At 48.1% G+C, this 19664-nt stretch overlaps 1 protein-coding gene across 2 annotated transcripts in view; it reads right to left on the bottom strand.

Annotated features, from left to right (window-relative positions):
• ralgapa2 (Ral GTPase activating protein catalytic subunit alpha 2) overlaps nucleotides 1–19664 on the bottom strand; it is a 69739-nt gene that overhangs the window by 31185 nt on the left and 18890 nt on the right. For both annotated transcript variants that reach the window (XM_084482500.1, XM_084482501.1), the window contains exons 4-18: nucleotides 15421–15478; nucleotides 13704–13747; nucleotides 13370–13550; nucleotides 12022–12137; nucleotides 11713–11851; nucleotides 10851–11059; nucleotides 10058–10351; nucleotides 9502–9684; nucleotides 8495–8629; nucleotides 7881–8029; nucleotides 6749–6860; nucleotides 5944–6181; nucleotides 4624–4803; nucleotides 1351–1473; nucleotides 547–635 (exon numbers count right to left, since the gene is read on the bottom strand). In XM_084482500.1, the coding sequence (XP_084338626.1) occupies nucleotides 547–635; nucleotides 1351–1473; nucleotides 4624–4803; nucleotides 5944–6181; nucleotides 6749–6860; nucleotides 7881–8029; nucleotides 8495–8629; nucleotides 9502–9684; nucleotides 10058–10351; nucleotides 10851–11059; nucleotides 11713–11851; nucleotides 12022–12137; nucleotides 13370–13550; nucleotides 13704–13747; nucleotides 15421–15478 (2250 nt within the window). The remainder of the gene's footprint in view (nucleotides 1–546; nucleotides 636–1350; nucleotides 1474–4623; nucleotides 4804–5943; nucleotides 6182–6748; nucleotides 6861–7880; nucleotides 8030–8494; nucleotides 8630–9501; nucleotides 9685–10057; nucleotides 10352–10850; nucleotides 11060–11712; nucleotides 11852–12021; nucleotides 12138–13369; nucleotides 13551–13703; nucleotides 13748–15420; nucleotides 15479–19664) is intronic.

Genomic DNA, 19664 nt, shown 5'->3' with positions numbered 1-19664 from the left:
CACATGTGTACCTGCACTGGCCAGTGTTAACGTCTCTAAAGTCACACACACATTCACACGTCCCTGCCTTTAAAACAGTTCCATATCGCTACAAATCCAACATTAACACTACAGTCAAAAAGAGACATTGAGCAATGCAAAAACAATATGCTGAAAGCATCGTGGAATAATATTTATATTTTAATGTCAATATTAAGTCGATAAAAAAACACTAACGTTAAAGATGAAAGTGACTGATATCTTCTCATTGTTGGTAACCGTGGTGTAAGTGGATAATCCACTCTGGGCTTCACCCCGCCCACGTCAACAATCACATAGTATTTTATTCTCTAATAACAGGTCAGGGTTAGTCTCGGTTTATTCCTTACAGAATCAGTCCTTTTACTCTATCAACATATCATACTAACTCTCTTAGGCTCTCTCCCTTTGTACTTCCAATGAGGGTTCAATGATTAAATTCATCAGATTGCCATTTGTGCGTGACTCGAGGAGTCATTGGAGTGGTCCATTGTAAACCGCTGGCCTCTCAAGAACTATTTGTCTCACCACAGGAGGCTCGCCACTCTCTCTCCTGCTGCACTCTGACGTCCTGCTGTCGGAGCCAATAGAGGTGGGGGAGGGCTCCCTCTTCTGGCCTGGAGGAGGAACAGGGGCCGTTGAGTCACAAGGAAATCTCACTCGCTGTTTAGTTTATAGAGAACATAAAAAGAGCCAAAAGGAGCCATTTGGCTCTAGAGTGACCTGTAGAGGTATGTAGAGTGACCAAACACCAATATTTTAAAATGGGTATGCAGAGTCACCTGTAGAGGTAGGTAGAGTGACCAAACACCAATATCAAAGCACATGGACAGCCCTTAACTGTTAGAACACTGCAATAGGGAATGGGAAGTTATAACGCTATGGTGAACACGCTGTGCTCAGAGGTCACTGCTTCTGTTTGTCACGGTTATGTTCCTGCAATAGAGGAGGCTGCTGATTCAAGACCACATCCTTTTTTATAGATTCAACTTTCAGTCAAAGTACTTCTAGTTTTAAAAGTTCCTACAGTTGAACGTTTATTCCACCCAAAAACCACTGAAACCGCAGCCTCCTCTTTTTCAGGAACAAAAGCTACTTCGCACAAGATGGCGCCCTGCGTGACGTCCCTTCGCGTGCCCCATCGCCGTTTATCATGGGGTCAAACTATGGGGTCATGGGGTCAAACTTGCTAGCCAAACTGGTTGTTTGGCTAGCAATCTGGTGTGAGCATCAGCATACTTTGAGGATCTGGTTAGCTGTTTGTTGTTGGGAGTGGCTCCGACACTGTGGTAGGGTTACTCCTCTGAGTGACCCTAAACGAGCCTCCCTTACCGGGGAAGGTGTCGGCCAGCTGCTGGGTGATGTCAGAGGTGCTGCTGCTACGAGGTAGGGGGCTGTCGCCTCCTCCCATCTCCTCCTCTAGCCCGCACTCCGACAGCTGGCCCTCCTCCACGTCTGATTGGACGAGAGCATCAGACACGCACACACACACACACACACACACACACACACACACGGTGTTGGGGGGATCTTTGTTCACTAATACAGTGTGTAGGACGATGGGAAATGAGTACGAAAAATGACAGGTGAATTATGAATGGGAACATGCAGAGGGGATGGAAATACATGTCATGTAACCTAGGAGAAACACATTTAAGGAATGCATGCTTAACTCCCAGTTCGATCAAAATGTGATTTATGATTCCATTATGGTGTCTGCACTAAGTGCCATGTCAAAAAGAGATGATTAAAAAAGCAAGAAAAAGAATAAAGGAAGAAAATCAGGCAGGCAAAGCTAGACTTGAGGGGAGACCGTCAGACAGACAGACAGACAGATAGATCGACAGACAGGGTGGAGGGGACAGACACGCAGACAGCTCCCAGAAGACACCTTACCTGAGAGTCTGTGAGGGGAAGCAGAGGTACCAGAGGAGATACCGGGCAAGAGTGAGCTCACAGTGTGGAGCAGCATAGGGACACTCTTAGCAGTGGGCAAAGCCTCGTAAAGGTGGACACAGTTGCTGATGGACTGGCTTCTCTTAGCTTCCAGCAGTGACGGGGCGACAAAAGGAGGAGGAGGAGAGCAGAGGAACGTGGAGGAAAGGAAGAGGAAATGAGGAAAGGGAGAAGGGGAGCAAAGGAGGAGAGAAGATGAATAGTCAAGCAGAGAGAAGATTCAGTGACAGACTTGCACGTTATATCAGGAAAAGGTGTTTTTATAAATACATCACGATTGCACCCGTTTTTTTACCCGGTTCTAAACAGTGAGGGCAGCGGAGTGGGGGGTGAATACCAATGGTGGATTCACCGAAACAGGATATTATCATCCAAGCAATGTCTATCAAGACAATAAAAGCGTCATGTGGAACCTTGCACTCGTTTTAATTTGTCACTTGAGGGCTCTTCACTTCCAATGCGGCAAAGACAGATTTGGGGCAACATTACATTTATTGGTTTATTTTTTTAAACAGTTTTTTTTTATAATTAAAAAGGAACCAACCGTGTTCAGGAAGCGTAATTAATGTCTAGCGTTGCTTTTGTTTTTACGAGACTAGTTTAATTAGTTCTCTAAGGCTTAGGACAAAAGACAGCAGAAGCTGCGCTTGCCTCGCGACGGAACTTCTGAGTTTAAGTGGTGGCACAATAATAAAATAAACCTGGCCATTGTGCGGGTAACACATTCAAAAGGTATTAGCATTCACGCACCATTCACCATGCACCATTCACCATTGGTGTTACTTCCATGGTGAGAGATCCTCGCTGCGATAGCGCCACGTGTGTGGGTTCAAGTGGATGTGCCCGGGCGAGGCATAATTTGCGCACGTGCCGGAATATCTTGTGTTCTTGGCCCCAGCGTCTCCAAATGTCAAAATGCATTTGCATACATAAGAACGGACAAGTTTTGACAGTGGTCCGTGCCCGGGCGCCGCCATTGTGTCTGGATGGCACTTCAGGCCTAATCTCAAAGTGAGCAATGAAAGCAAAAGGTTTCCATTCTATGCCTTAGCGCCACTTTAATTACTGCCTTTCACTGAAGGGCCAGATAACATTGCCTCCGCCGCCTCCCGCCACTAGTGCCCGTGTATGCATATTAATGAGCATTAATTACACTCTTAATGAAACTATCCCCCCCCCCCCCTCCCGGCAAAAAAAAGAAAAAGCCGTGCAATTGATGTGCAGCTCTTCTCTCGAGGGCAGGACGCCGGGCCGTTTGAAGATCAATGTGGGAGAAATTCAATTAGGCGGGAGAGAAAGAGACGGAATATGAGGCGGCAGCGTCGTTTCATGTCTGAAACGCCGTTCCTCGCATGCAAGACGCCGGCGCACGGATAGACGGGATAAGCAGCAAAGACAAAAACCAGCACACGTATACGTAAGCAAACACTCGACAGGAGCGCCCACCCGCCCGCCCGCCCACGCACCTGGGTTAATTTGTTTAGAATTGAAAGAAAAGAAAAACCTACTCCAAGCTTACTGAGCGCTTGGTTGGTGGGGGGGGGGGGGGGGGGGGACGACAGGAAGTGAAGCACAGGAAGTGAAGCAAAGGGAAAGCTTCGCTTCAACAACAAAAATACCACAACAACAGCCGTTCCCTATCACGCCTCACGTTACAGCGCACGGTCTACGCCGACCGTTTACACAAGTCAGTGTAAGAAAATCTTCCCCTGGGCCTGTGTTTACCTCGGCAACACTGCTGCTCACTTCCACATACACAATCAGCCTGCCACCTCCCGATCAGATAAGAGGCATTTCCCTGAAACCCGGCCCCCCCCCGTGACAATGGGCGTCTAAAGCCACGCTCTGACATGTCCCAGATGGAGTGGGCGCGCCTGCGTTGGGTGCCTGCCTTTGAGCTGACAGGGAAACATGTTGACATTGTCCAGTGACATGTGAAGGGAACAATGTGGGCCATCTGCTGGCCCTCTTTGTCCCCGCCGTGGGCTCTTTCAATGGCACCTGGGCTTGCGTACACATGACCTGTCTGGAGCCCTTTCATATGCAGTCAATACGAGTGTCTGCTGGGGCCGCTGGGAAGGGTGAGAAGGGTGGGCCGGGGGATCCCGTACGCTTGCAGATTAGGCTTATCACTTCACATGTTTGGGTCTGTGGAGCTGCGTTCTGAACACCTGGCAGATTGGCTGAATGTACAGATAAGTATAGTAAAGATAAGACCTTCCTTAGTCTGGAACATGTGTCAAATCTTCTACTGTTGGGCACACACCTTGGGGGTAGAGTGCATCACCTTGGGGGGGTAGGGTGCATCACCTTGGGGGGGTAGGGTGCATCACCTTGGGGGGGTAGGGTGCAGCACCTTGGGGGGGTAGGGTGCATCACCTTGGGGGGGGGGAGGGTGCAGCACCTTGGGGGGGTAGGGTGCAGCACCTTGGGGGGTTAGTGTGCAGCACCTTGGGGGGGGTAGTGTTCATCACCTTGGGGGGTTAGTGTGTAGCACCTTGGGGGTTAGTGTGTAGCACCTTGGGGGTTAGTGTGCATCACCTTGGGGGGTAGTGTGCATCACCTTGGGGGTTAGTGTGCATCCTTTTGACAGCGACAGCAGCCACCATGTTCTCTGTGTGTGTGCTAATACATTCGTGGCGCGCTCACCAGAAGCCTTCTGCCGGACGTTGTTGCGGGCCTTCTCCACGCCGGGGGCTCCTGAGGTGGTGGCCGAGCGGATCCTCATGGGCTCCTGGCCCGCGTGGGACCCCTGGTCCCCCTGGTTCCTCCAGCTCAGGGAGAAGGAGCGGGCCACCGCCGCCGCCTTCTGGGAGTCCGGGACCACCCCTGGGTTACGACACGGGACACAGCAGAGGTGTGCGTTAGTCTTGGGCATAGGATAAAAAATTAAAAAGGATTCACTGTAGCCTGTTAGATTTAAACAATGGAGTGGTTGAGGGGCAGCATGTGACTCAGGGGGTAGAGCGTAGGGCTGAACCATTTGGGGAAATCATCTAATTGTGATTATTTTGACCAATATTGCAATTGTGATTTAGTATGCGATTTTTCTTTTTTAAAGTTCCTCATGTTCTGTATTGTTCACTAAACAAGCAATAAATCATTCTATAGTATGACCAACACAACATTAGAAGCAGTCAATATACAAACTGCTCTTTCCTTTAGGCCAGGCCGATGTGTTGAGATGAATTGATGCATGAATTGATATTTTAACATCTTTATTTAACTATTGAATTGTAAAAGAAAAATAAATATGAATCTTGCTGATCTCGTCAATAAAAGTAACAAATCCCAAAAAAAATTAACCTTTTTTTTTCCACAGCCTTTTCAATTTGCATATCATGTTCTTTTACATTTGTGAATTTGGTTTGAATTCGAGCAATCATTCAGCCTGTGTGTTGGCTAGTAACCGGAAGGTTGCTAGGCTCCTCCTAGCTGAGTGTCGAGGTGTCCCTGAGCAAGAAACCTTACCCTTGCTGCTCCCGACGAGCTGGCTGTCACCAGGCATGGTTGACACCGCCGTCGGTGTGTGAATGTGTGCATGAATAGGTGAATGTTAGGCAATATTGTAAAGCGTTTTGAGAGGCCACAGGTTAGAACAACACTTTATACTGTAAATGCAGACCTTTAGTTCCTTTCAGACAGGGAGATTCACACTACGTATATGCATAGCTGGTCTTGCATTCTGGATTTCAATGGAGAAAGAGAAAGCTGGAACCAGGAGGATACATTCATGCATGATCTGGATGAGCGAGTGCAAAGATACCAGTAAACACTGTGGCTGAATGGTGTTGAATAACGAAGGACTCCACCTGACTAAGGACAGAAATACGCTCCTGTCCATCTAAAGCGCCTTTATCCCAGTCCCCATCCCATAGTCCTGTTCGTAGTTACATGCCACGGCCGTCCAATAAGCTGGATACAGGGCTAGCAGACAAACTGTACTGCACTGCTGCTTCCTCCCCTCACCTCGCCCTCTCTGCCTCTTCTCCTTCTGCTCGCTGAGCTTGTCCAGCGGCAGGTCGGCCATGTCCAGGCCGTAGACCGACCGCGCCAGCACGGCCGTCAGGGAGTCCATGATGCCCGCCCACTCGGCCACCAGCTCGTCCCAGGCCGTCAGGGAGGACAGCACGGCCAGCAGCTCGTCCCACAGCTCCCGCGAGATGAACACGCACAGGTTGGCCCGCACCCACGCCACGATGATGGTCTGGGGAGCGGCAGGGAGGGGGAGACGTGGTGTGAAAAGGAAGGCCGTGGTACCGATGTTCGTTGCGCTTAATAGTTTTTTTTTAATGCAAAGAAGGTAATACCCTACTTACATATGACTTTTGGATATTCATAATTTACGTTAACATCCAGTTTGTGATTGTTATTTAAAAGGAATATTTTTCCACGTCACCAAAAATAGCTACCTTGCATTCCAAGAAGATTCTTTATGAAATCAGTTGAGTTCCAGTTACTCATCTGTCTTAAAACACGACTGGTTATTATTTTAACAGTAAAATTTTCCACTGAAATTGTAAGAGTCATTGTATTTTCTTTTTCAGCCGTCATCTATATTCTCTGCACGGATATTACCGTATTAACAGTAAGTATCACAGATACATATCACATATATACATAATAGCTGGATATTGAGTGCAGAAGTCAAAACAGAAGAATTGTCATGGAATTTTTATATATATATATCCTCTCATCTATTACACAGATACGCACACACTACAAAGTAGTGTGTTTCTCGGAGAGGGAGAGAGAGCAGACGCTGCGGACTGACCCTGAACAGTATGGCTGCTAAGCTCTCGGCAAAGGCGTCCTTCCGGTGGTCTTCCTGCGGCCTCTTCATCACCGCCTCCGTAATCCTCAGCAGCACCTGCAGCATCTGCTCCCTGCGCAACACACACACACACATACATTCACACACACACACACACACACACACACACACATATTCAGAAACATAGTCACACACACACAGCCACATATTCAGAAACATACGGTCACACACAACCACACACACACACACACACACACACACACACACACACACACACACACACACACACACACACACACACACACACACACACACACACACACACACACACACACACACATAATTAAATTACTTCATTACGCAAGACTCACAGCTTTCATAATGGGAAATCAGATTTCTTCTGTACCACATGAGAGAACACAAGAAGAGAGAGTCATGCAAGAAGTGGAGGGGGCAAAGTTTGTCTAAATTTAAAAATATTGGATACTCAAATACGCACTTCGTCCCCGCCACATTGTGTGTAGAAACACATAATTCAATGACCTGAATATACATACACCCATGAAATGATACCATAGTGACACCCCCCGGCCCCCGAACTGTCAATCTTGCACTTATATCTGCCTGATTTGTATTATTTATCTTGAATGATATCTCACATGTCTCAAAGTTCAAGATGCAGTCCTTTCACGAAGAAGTGAGTAGTATAATATCCTGTCTAAGGTTTTTATATCTCTCCTCCAACTCTAATACAATCCATCCTTAAAGGAGAACCTAACCCCCTGATCGCGCCATTAAAACATGCTTTCAGATTTTTTACTCCCAGGGCAGAGCTGTAAGCTCCCCTGTAAACACCCTTCTACTCAGCTTCAACATGCTGCGGACAGGTGTGTCCCATCAGCGCTTGAATCAGCAGGTTACCGGGCAACCCTCTCTGCCAATCAGTTGTAACGCATGCAATAGCAGGTGTTTAACCTGTAGAGGGAGCCCTCTACAATGCAAGCTAATGTACAAGAGGGGCTGGGGTTCCCATCTCCTTCAACAACACAAGGGAAGCGGAGGAGTCACAAAGCATCAGATCCCCTCTGCAGAACCGTTTTGAGTGCGTGCTGGTGAGAGGGCGAGTGCTGACCATGTCTGCGTGTTCATGGTGTGCTCCATGATCATGTGACGGTAGATGCTGAGCACGCCCTTGCACACCTCCACCTGGTTGTCCAGCAGCTTGGCCACGTCCTGGCAGGGCTCCAGGAGGAAGACGTTGGACGAGTTGGTCAGAAACACCTGAGACACACACACACACACACACACACACACACACACACACACACACACACACACACACACACACACACACACACACACACACACACACACACACACACACACACACACACACACACACACGAGGGGATCAGGGTTATGAATGACTGAAAAATGTCAAGGAGGTCAAACGCAGTCTTGGATATTAAAGAACAGACGGAAAAATGGATACATGTTGACAAACCTCACAGGCATCCTAGAATAGATCAGATAACTGTATTGTCCAGAACCTTATCTTCCATCATCAGTACAAAAATACACTACATACAGTTTACAACAACCAGTTCAGAAAGAAGAAATTGTAAAGAGCTAAAGTGCAATACGGAAAAAATTGCTGCGTGTTTTTGTGAAAGAATTCTAATGGCAGTGTGGATGTATGTATAGTGACTGGGTTCAACACTGTGTGGGAGAGGGGTTGGTGCAGACCTGCAGGGTGGACTGGACGCCAGCCTTGATGTCATGGTTCTGCTGCTCCGTCATGGAGCCACGGCTGATGGCGCTGCTGAAGGAGTAGGTTCTCCCCCAGCTGGACGTACGCTTGTGACCCGGGACTTCTGACACCTGCCCGGGTAAACACAAGCATCCATCCGTCAGGGGGACGGCATACACACACATCACACATCAGCACAAGGCAATAGCCAATCAATGTAATGAGTTGTGGTTTCTCAGCTCTGCATTAGAGGGATGGAGGAGAAAGGCTGCTTATTCAATTTACGAATTGTCAAGATGTATCTGCTGCTATCAGGATGGATGAGAATCTAACAAGCATTGCATAAGACGTGGAAACCTTCAAATATTTGCAATGTCTTGTGTGATTTGTGTTCTGTTAATGATACAAAAATAAGGTTTTACAATGTAAATATGCCCATCAATTATTAGTTGCATATTAACAAATATTTTGTAAATATTTAACATTTGATTCATACGATGAGTAACCCTTAGTGGCAGCACGAGCAAACCGATGGTGATGTGTTTTTGTGTGAGTCAAACATACGTGTCAGCGAAGGTATACTGAGAAATTAATTGCCATTTAAGCTGTGCACTCTCCTTGTACACAGCCAGAGGCAAAACACTAGACCACGTTACACACTGTGCGTTTAATGCAATTACAGTCTAACACGACATACTACAACATAATCACAATATCGCCTTAGCTACAATGCGATTCGTTTAATCGTGTGCATGTGAACACTCTGCATAATTAGACTTCAAATACCAGACCCTCATGGTATTGTTAGTGGGTGTCCTTTACAGACGCTACAGTACCGTAAGGTTCATTTGCATACCATATGTTCACCGAGCGAAAACTAGCATCACCATATTTCCACGGCCATGCACTCGCATCCACCCACACCCTCCTTACCGCGTCACCGGCGGTGGACGTGTGCGTTTCTAGTGTGCGCGCGCATGTGTGTGTGTCTCTGTGTTCTGACCGGTGGAAAGGCGGTGGGGGTCTCTCTGACGGGGGCCGGCTGGGGGACTGCGTCCGCCTCGTCCTCCTGGCTGCTCTTGTCCGGCTCCGTCATGAAGCTGGGCTTCTCCTGCAGGATCCACTTCCTGTACACCTTGATCACCTTCCGGGTGGCCGACGCCTCGCACGACGGCAGCAGGAACGCCTGCAGCCGGAGGCGACAGAGACATCGTCACGGCTCATGTGGACGTGAGGGGGGTGAGATTGCAATAGGCGGTAACATGGCCGTTTTCAATTGAAATCCTTCTCGTTCTGAAAGGGAGCTCTGCTAACATTTTCACACAAGTATGCGAGTTGTTTAGGGATTGAATACTGCCCAAATAACAGGTTGTTCTCCTGAATGCCCACTAGAGGGCGACACTGCCCAAGTAAAAGCCAGGCAACATATTTGATCAAAATTGAACGTAAACATAATGTTATTTTATATAATAATACTAAAAAACTAAATAAATTCAAGGCTTCTCCTTATTTTTATCTGCATTTTACAGATATTCTGGACCTTCGGTTGGATCCACTACCTGGTGGAAGACCTCGTTGACAAAGTTGACGTTGTCGCGGGTGGAGAGCAGAATGGCGTGCACCATCTCGTACACGTAGCGCTGCTCCTCCTCGATGCTACACAGGCTGGAGTCGCTGGCCCGCCGGTCCGACAGCGTGCTGCTGTTGGAGTGGCTCTTCTCCGGCTCCCCCGAGGGGCCGTTGGGCTCCCCCTCTCCTCCTCCGCCTCCTCCTCCTCCTCCACCGGCCCCTGCCCCCTTCTCCTTGTCCCTCTCCCGCTCCTTCTCCTGGCTGCTACTGCCTGCAGTCACAGTCTGGGTGCAGAGGAGCAGCGTGTTTAGAGGACAGCCTGCTGGGGGTTATATTCACACAGACAGGCCCTCACGCTTACTAACGCAATACGTGGCCTAAGATCCATTCTGCTACCTGAGAACCGGACGATACGGGCAGTAACATACACAATTAAAATCAGTTATATATTATGCAATTAATTATAACAATGACAATAATAACTAATAACTATTACTTTCATCCGACAACATTGTGGAGAAAAAGACTATTGAGGATGAGGAAATATGAGGTTCAGGTAATGCAAATAAAAAACATTGTGTGCTGTTTGTTACGTTGACGCATGGCCATGGATTCACAGTCTACATTTTGCTGCAAGGTCGCAATGCTCTGCTCTCTGCTGGCCCACTGTTTTCAGACGTCACGGGAGTGCACAGTTCACTTGCAGACGTCAAGGTAACCCTTTCAATCTAAAACAGTAGCAGCTCTGCGGCACCGGCCGGGGCCCCCACCCCCCCCATTTACCTGGATGAGTTTGGGGATGACCTCGGTGCCGTTCTTGGCACTGGGCACGGTGGCGGCGGAGCTGACGTACTTCTTCTCCAGGAAGAAGGTGACCAGCCAGGTGATGAAGGCCACGCGCGGCGCCAGGTACTGGTCCCGGGTGCAGAAGGTGCTCTCGTTGTTGCGCGTCACCGGCACGTACAGGGGCTTTGGTCTGTGGTGGGGGAGGTCTGCAGAGACAGGGAGGGAGGGAGACAGGGGGAGAGACAGTGGGGGAAGAGAGAGAGGGACAGGTGGGGAGACAAGGGGGGGGGGGAGAGGGAGAGTGAGGGAAAGGAAGAGGGAGAGAGAGAGACAGGGAGAGAGAAAGACAGAGAGAGACAGAAAAGGGGTGGAGAGAGAGAGAGAGAGAGACGGGGGAGAGTGAGAGGGAGACAGAGAGAGAGAGAGAGAGAGAGACGGGGGAGTTATTCATTGAATTGTACTATAACAATAGATCACAGAAAAAGCATAGGACCTTTATTCATGTCAAGGCAGATCTGGAGGACAAACATAATTATATATTTTTGTGCTAGAAATCAGCTGCTAATGCAGCTCACGACATACAATATACCATCAAACCTAACTATTCTTTATTATTAAATGTCCCGGATTAGCGTGATTAATAATTTGTGATATTAATAAATGGTCAGACTGGATGTCTTTACATGACAGCTGTGACTCTTTTATATCACGTTGCTCCACAGTATTCCTCGGAGGTCATCCAGTTCAATAATATGTACTCACAAGAAAACAAAGTGATTTTCTTGACATACTGCATACAAATGTACAATCCAGCAACACAGCTCATTGAAAACGCCCTGCAGCTCTGGCTGGGCCTTACCCAACAGAGGCTTGTAGAGGTTGGTGAGTTTGGTGAAGGAGGGGAAGAGGTGTGGTAGGTAGTACTTCTTGAACAGGCTGAAGAGAAACCTGAAGCCTGTGTCTTGGGTGTCTTTGTTCTTCCATTCCAAGCTGGAAGCCTGGAAGAGAGGCATCGCCACAAACATCAACACAACACTCTCGATGGAAAGGTTATATTTTACAGCTACATCTGACGATACCTGATATCTGGAGAAACGTATGTATTGTGTAAGTGGGAAGACGTATTGAGTTTGTGCTTTTGATGCTTGTTGTTGCCGTGTGGCCTCACCTGCGTCACCATGAACTTGAGGAGGGTCTGCAGGACGTGGCAGGTCTGGTCGTCGGCCACCTTCTCCCCAGCCAGGGCGGGGACCAACGGGGTGATCTCTTCAGGGACCACCTTGGCTGCACACACACACACACACACACACACACACACACACACACACACACACACACACACTTTATTGCTAAAGCACTTATGGGTAAATTACCCCTCTACATTTCAAATTTGCTTTCTTACCATAATAGTGTTTACAGGACTAGGTAATCAGAAAAAATACTATTAACCACACCATCAACAAGAACAGCTTTTTTATCATATGCACCAAACAAATGAACTTCAAGCCACCTTGAATCGAGAATCACTCCCACCTCTCAATACTTTTAAAAACCTTTTAAAATCAACCCTGACTGAACAATGCAACTATTTTTGAACCTGATGCCTTTTTAGCAGTCTGTTTGTATTAGCTTGTTATATCATAGCTTGATATTAAGTGAAATGTCTAGCATTCTATGGCTGTGTGTAGTGTGTCTTTTGTGGTGTAGTGTGTGGCCTTGTCTTGTCTTTTGTGTATTCTGAAACTTTTTGCCGCCTGTCTTGGCCAGGAGTCCCTGGGAGAAGAGTTATTGTAACTCAATGGGACCTTTTCCTGGTTAAAGAAAGGTTAAATAAAATAAAATAAATAAACACCTGACATGAATCAATCAGCCAAACCCCGTTTCTTTTTTCGGTTACACTTTCCTTGACTAAAAGAGATGCTAAGATGGATATGTTTACGTATGGCTGAGACGCGGTGACAGAATCCAGTATTTGTGTCTGTGACATCCACAATGTCATTGACGTCCACAACTACACTAAAAGCATATAGGCTTTTTAAATCATTGACTGTTTTGCGCAGATCTCAAAAAATAGAAAGAATCAATAGATATGATGACCAAGCCCCCAGAAGGACTCATCGTTCTTATCCATCAGGTATATCTGTCCCAAGACTGTCCCACTCAAAATAGACGTTACGTCAATATGTAATGGAGCATTAGAGTCCGGGAAGAAAACATCATTCAAGCTCCGACGCACTTGGATAAAAAATATCCTGGACCTAGACGATAAGCAACATTACAGATTGTCATATATATCTTTATCGATATAGATATATATATCCCCACCTCCTAGCTCTTTGCATAGGGGTCCAAAATGTACATGTATTTACCTGCCAGTGGTAAAGTGTACTGGTCAAGCATTTGTTTCCCTCTGTATCAGAGTTATAACGTGTTTTAATGTTTGAATGTGTTTTATTTGGACCTATTAACCGGGTAGGGGGGTGGGGGCCATGGAATAGAGAGGGTGCCTGTCTGACCGTCGGGGGGGCTGGAGAAGGGGTTGTAGATGATGGTGTCCAGGGTGCAGGGCCCCCTGGTGGAGGGCACGGCAGGGAACCCGGGCACCAGGCAGGCGAACACCAGCAGCTGCTCCTCGGCACAGTTGTCCCTCAGGGCCTGCAGCCACAGCAGGAAGAGACGGATCCCCTCGCCACGGATCTGGACAGAGAGAGGGCGGGGGGGGGAGGAGGTATGACTGTCGGTTGCCAACGGAACCACGTTGTCACCCGTGAGTGTACACGCGTGCGTCACTTGGTCTGGACGGCAACGACAAAAAAGGGAAGTTGGAAGTGAATAGGGTCGGGGATTTACCTTGAATGAGTTTCCAGTGTGCAAAAGCTTTTTCAGAATAGAACCTGGGTGGAAACAAAGAGAAAGGAACACGGTGAATAAATACGTTGGGCTTTGTTGTGTTTTGTTGTCGAAGGCGTTCTAAATGGATAATTCTACCTAACGCTGGAAAAACAGAAGCTACAATTGTTGAACATTTTGGGTTTATTTTACCACCACGCGCAACTCATCAACAGGGAAGGGAGTAATTGTGCAACAGTGTGTGTGTATGTGTGCGTGTGTGTGCGTGTGTGAGAGAGAGGGAGTATGTGTGTGCGTGTCGCTTGTTTTCCTGATAGAAATCAATTGGACGCATTTATGAAGCTAATCGGCCTCCGCTGCAATCAAATGAGACATGTGCTTGATTATTGCCAAATGATGTGTGTCTGTATGGGCGTGTGTCTATCTGTGGGTGCGTGTGCGCAGGTGTGTACCTGGTTGTGCCTGTGTGGATGTGTGGGTGTGTGTACATGTGTGCGTGTATCTCTGTGTGTGTGTATATGTGTGTGTACGTGTGTGCGCGAGCCACTGTGCGTGCATGCGTGTGTGTGCATACGTGTGTGGATGTGTGCACATGTGTGTATCTCTGTGTGTGTGTGCGTGTGTGGATGTGTGCACATATGTGTATCTCTGTGTGCGTGTGCGTGTGTGGATGTGTGCACATGTGTGTATCTCCGTGTGTGTGCGTGCGTGCGTGTGTGTGTGAGAGTAAAGGTGGATGTAGGTGTAGGAACTGGTCCCCGACTCATCAGGTTAAATCAATGATGTTCTCCACGTTGTTCAGAACAAAGAGTGCAAAACCAATTGCTTTGCTAGTCCTGGGCTCAGGGAGAACAGATTGGAAGAGATGGGCACGTGGACGCAGACCAAAGATTCCTGGGCCGGTAATGGTCTGCGCTAAGCGACCGGGGCCCCTGGTGTTCCGGAGCCTTCCAAGTGGCACGTTGGAGAGGAAGAGTTTATTTTTTCGGACTTCACTTCAAACTCAAGCAAGCCTTGTCTTAGTCTAGTATTAAGGACAACGGTCGGTCTCTCTCTCTCTCTCTCTCTCTCTCTCTCTCTCAACCCGTCCGCCAGTGTCGGAAATTGTTGGGTGTGGGGTGGGGGGGTTAAAAAGAAAAGAGTGAAGAGGGAACTTGGGGGGCCGGCGTTTCCCCGACTCGAGAAGCGGGGAAACAGGTGAAAGAGGTGTCGGTGTATTCGTTGCTCTTTCTTTTTTTGGAGGAGGTGGTAAGCCTCTATATCTGCAGTGGCGAGCCCGGGGTGAGGATCAGTCGATAGCATCCACCCAAACAAGGACCATTTAGCTGCAAAATGTCTGTCAAACAGAGCCGTTATAATTGAGGTTATCACTTTGGCGAAGGGTCTTTCCTGCCGGCGTGGCGCTGCAACCGTGCCGGCATAATTTCATTACTTATTTGCATTTCAAATGAAGTGTTCATTTGCATTTTTTCATCTACATCCCACTCCAAGACTAATTATTTTCCCCTTAATAAGAATGGCTTAGGCTTGGCTGTTTTTTTTTTGTTTGGTTCCTTTTCTTTCATATTACAACAAGAGGTTATGCTTACATAAGGAAAGCAGCAACAGGTTCTGTTCTATCTTAATGTACAGCTGTGTGGCAACAACACTGCTCAGCCAACTCTCATGACCAGGCTCATTAAATTGTAAATGCTGGGAACCTTCTCATCACACATACCTATACTGTGGAACTGCCATCGGCTGTAGATCTTCTCTGGTAGAAGTTGCAGGATTTTCTGTCGAAAGGAAAAAAAAAAAAAAGTTGGAAAAATGAGGCGTGTAATGTTAAATAAACAACATTTACTACACAAATGTAGCATTAGATCACGTTTCTCAGTGCTCCAATAAAGCTCTGTGGACTCGAACAACAAACACAACTCTAGCCTCTGTTCCCAATCCAACTGTGGACACAACACCGCTAGAGAAATCCTGCGGGAGTGCATAGGAGGGGAATCGATAGATCATCACTCACAGATCAGCCCTAATGGGGAAACAAGTGGCGAGCAGACGACAACCTGCAAAGCATAGACTGGTCTGGTCATCAGCGGCGCGGGGACATCGGTGACAAATGTCATCGCGTGGCCAAACTAATGCGCCCCCAACTCAATTAGAGCGGCCCCGGGGCCTCTCGGCGGCCTGCAGTTAAGCAGAGAATGAGTTCCTCTGGAGAGATGAGAGAGGGATGAAGGAGGAGGGGGATACGGATGGTGTAGGTTTAATGTTATGGTGTGTGTGTGTGTGTGTGTGTCAACACAGCGGTGATGCAGAGTGGTTGTGGCTGTGCACGGGCGTGGGCGGTTAATGGTTGATTTCCTCCTTCCTCGTCCTCTGCTTTGTGCCGAGCGGTTGATGCCCCATTTGGCGCGCCACTCGGAGGCGCCGTAATCGCCCGACCTAATGAGACTTTGTGATTGCAAAGGGCGAGGGGTCAAGCCTCGTCCCTCGCTGCTCCAGGTCGGCGCGGTGTCTGGCGGCTGCGTTGATTAAAACTACCCCAGCCGGAGACCCCTTTTCGGCTGTTAGCCGTCTGACAACTACTGAGGCCTCGCTCGCTGAGGGGGGAGAGAGAGGAGAGAGAGCCAGAGCGTAGAAATCACGGGCTGGAGGTTGAGATGATTGCTGGACAGCTTGAAGGAATGACATCTCGCCACCAAAGACGTTTGAGAGCTTTGGAGGGGAAGCGAGAAGAGGGAGAGATAGAGAGAGAGAGAGAGAGAGAGAGAAGGGATGGCGGTGCATATCCTCAGAGCTGTGCGAGGGCGCAGCGGTTTACGAAATGTTTTGACCTTCAGGCTTGAATTCCTTTTCAGTCGTTCCATTCCCATTCAAAGGCTGTCCCTTGATCGTTGTCATAATAAATCAAGCCTCTATTATACTGCTACAATTATTTCATTGTTATCATCAGTGTTATTTGAATAGGGAATGAAATGGGGAATGAAATGACATTCACACCGCTATGATCCAGTGCTTATATTTTCACTACAACCTGAAGCTCCGGTTTGTCAACAACCTCCTCGCTCTCCCCGGACTCCCTCCACTCCGTCCATGGAGTGCAAACCCCTGTCGCTCTCAACAGCCCCGAGGAACGAGGGAGACGTACCACTGGAGAAGTGGAGGGGACGGGAGGACAAGGGGTGGCTGGAGGATGGGTGGAGGGTGTCTGCGCGTCCCGGTGGTCTCCTCTGTGATCCAGAGGACGTGATAACACGCGCGTGTGCAGGCGTGCTGCTGCACCTCGACATTGATCCCTGCCTGGGATTATCTCACCTCCGCTTACAGTCTGCATCGTGTACCCTCTCTCTCGCGCTCGCTCTCTCCCCCTCACTCTCTGTCTCTATTCTTGGAAACGCAGAGCCGTTATCCTTGGTGGAAACACACCAGGGAAGCCTGCCTAAGCCTTATCCCTGTATGTCTGCCTGTGTGTGTACGCATATGTGTGTGCGTGTCTGTATGTAAACCTGTACGGGTGTGTGTGTGTGTGTGATTACACACACAATGACATATTCTGTCGCTCTCCTCACACAGCCAAGGGGTGGGGAGGGCCGTGAATGAGCAGGGGAAGCTGGCTCAGGCAGGCCCCCCGTGGGGAAGCAACGGCCACTGTGACAAAGGGGGAATTTACCGGCTGATGTGAGTCCAGTGTGTGTGTGTGTGTGTGTGTGTGTGTGTGTGTGTGTGTGTGTGTGTGTGTGTGTGTGTGTGTGTGTGTGTGTGTGTGGGGGTACAGGCGGGCTGGAGGCTGTGCTCTAATCTGGAGCAGTACTCCCAGCATAGAGATGGAGGCATTACTGTGGCGCGCTCACGGGCCTCGCCACAATTTACATGATCCGCGCTTAGATTTCAGGCCGCACCGCCTGGACATGGCATAGAATACGCTCCTCTCCGGAGGGGGTCCGCAAGAGTGTTTCCCCCCCCCCCCCCCCCCCCAACTGCAGCCGGTGGTGTGCAGTACAGGCGCTTTGGGGAAACTTATAGCCAGCGTGGTGTGTTGGAGTATGAGATGGAGCGATGGGGATGAGCTCTGTGTGTACAAGCGATGAGGCAAAGCTCGGAGACTTAGACCATATTAAGATATGGAACACAGGATAATGATAGTCTACAATAACCTTTGGCATTCGTTGTATGGCATGTACAGGAGGTTGAGATGTGCAGAAAGGCGTAACACAATCATGCTTACAACTGTGTATGTTCAATACCGCAAGCCATGTCTTGGATTAAATGAAAATGTAAGCGACCATGAACATTAGCACATTGCCAGACGGGCATGTTTGTCAATGTGTTTTTCCAACTCTTTCCAAGTCTTTCATCTAAGCCTATCAAGTGAGCTGAAAGGAAGACGAGAGACTGAATACTATATATTGTTGGTAAAAAAACATATCTGTGTTACATAAGGGCATGGCGGGGGTAAACTAGGTGCTGTTATTTACATATTAACCAAATGACTTTGCTAGCCTGGATGTGGCAAAACATTCTGAAAAGGCAAGGCAGCACAGCTCCCCTGTTCCCTCAAAATACAAAGCTTAGACTAGAGTTATAGTTCTAACGTAAATAAAAAAAACTCCTTACAGGCTTTAGCAATAACTAGAACCAAGCTTAACAGTGCCTTGATTGAGGGAATAAAGAAATGTTTATTTTTCTTTTGGGCCCAGCAGGTGGCAGCAGAGTGCAACGTAACCAGGTTGCTCATCAATACAACAATAGCGGCAGGGGCCAAGTAGCACAAATGCAGCACCAGGGTGAGGAGGTAGGAGCAGCCTCAGACCATGACCAGTTTCAGACAAGGGAACTGCACTGACTTTAAATCGTTAGCAAAGCATTAGGATTTATATAAATGCAATCAGAGTTTGAGATTTTCTTATTGTCTATAAATATAGAATTTTGAATATAGCTTAAAGTCAATCTCCTGATCTGTCAGCAGCAATCTGGACGTTATAGGGGGGATAAAGAAACCTCATCCAAGACTAATGCTTGTTCGCTCTTTCTGCTTGAAATATGGAGGCTTTATGTGTCCATTAGGAGGATGGCTTCAGTCACTCTCACCAGGAAGTGCGCTCCATGGGAAGGTGAGGGAGGGGTCCAGGTGGGAGGTGTCTGGGGCCATTAGCCAAGGGAGAAGCCAGACAAAGAGCCAGAGACGAGATAGCTGATGGCTGGCCATGATACAGGTTGGCGTTCTATTATTGATGACCTACTTGGTTCATTTGCATAGGGAGGTGGGTTCTCTGTGCCGCCGTTTAAAACAAACATCTATCACAGCCAATCGCGTGGCTGCCACGGAGGATCCTGGCTAGAGCACTGGCTCTGCACAATAATGTGGGCTGAGTTATCTCTCACCGTCATCATCAGAGTTTATCTGGCTTCACCTCATCCCAGAGTGTTCCCCAGGACACCGGCCTTCTCCTATCAAAAGAGCAGACCCTCAGGGTGTTGGGGAGGGTACCTACCACAAACTCTCCTGTGTGTGTTGGGGATAACAGAGTCGTTCACATGCACAATGCCTTTCATTGTTTAGATGTTGAGAAAACACCAGCATCGGGTTCAAAGAAACAACACCAACAACATGGCCTTTTCGAGCATTACAGAGGTCCGATATCAGGCAGAGTACTTGAAAGAGGTTTGTTTTGTCAACACACTGTTGTGGTTAGGACCTCCTTGACAAAGCGTGGAACGGTCTGAAGCGCTTTCACTCAATGCTTCCCTGTAGTTACTTCCCGCCTATATTGTGGTCGGCTCAAGCAATGATGCTCGGTACAAAATAACAAATTCAAAATGGTTCTGCTCGCAATCAGTCCGCATGATCAGGAAACAGGATTTGGGTGGATAAAAATATACCCCAGATTGCTAGACTTGATGACTTAGTGGTCTGGAATTCAAAACACTGAGTCAGGGTTGATAAATGGCGAAGGTCACAGTCAGGTCACA

This window comes from Micromesistius poutassou (assembly GCF_964030765.1).
Source record: "Micromesistius poutassou genome assembly, chromosome: 17".
Lineage (NCBI taxonomy): Eukaryota > Metazoa > Chordata > Actinopteri > Gadiformes > Gadidae > Micromesistius > Micromesistius poutassou.
This window is presented reverse-complemented; position numbering and strand designations above follow the sequence as displayed.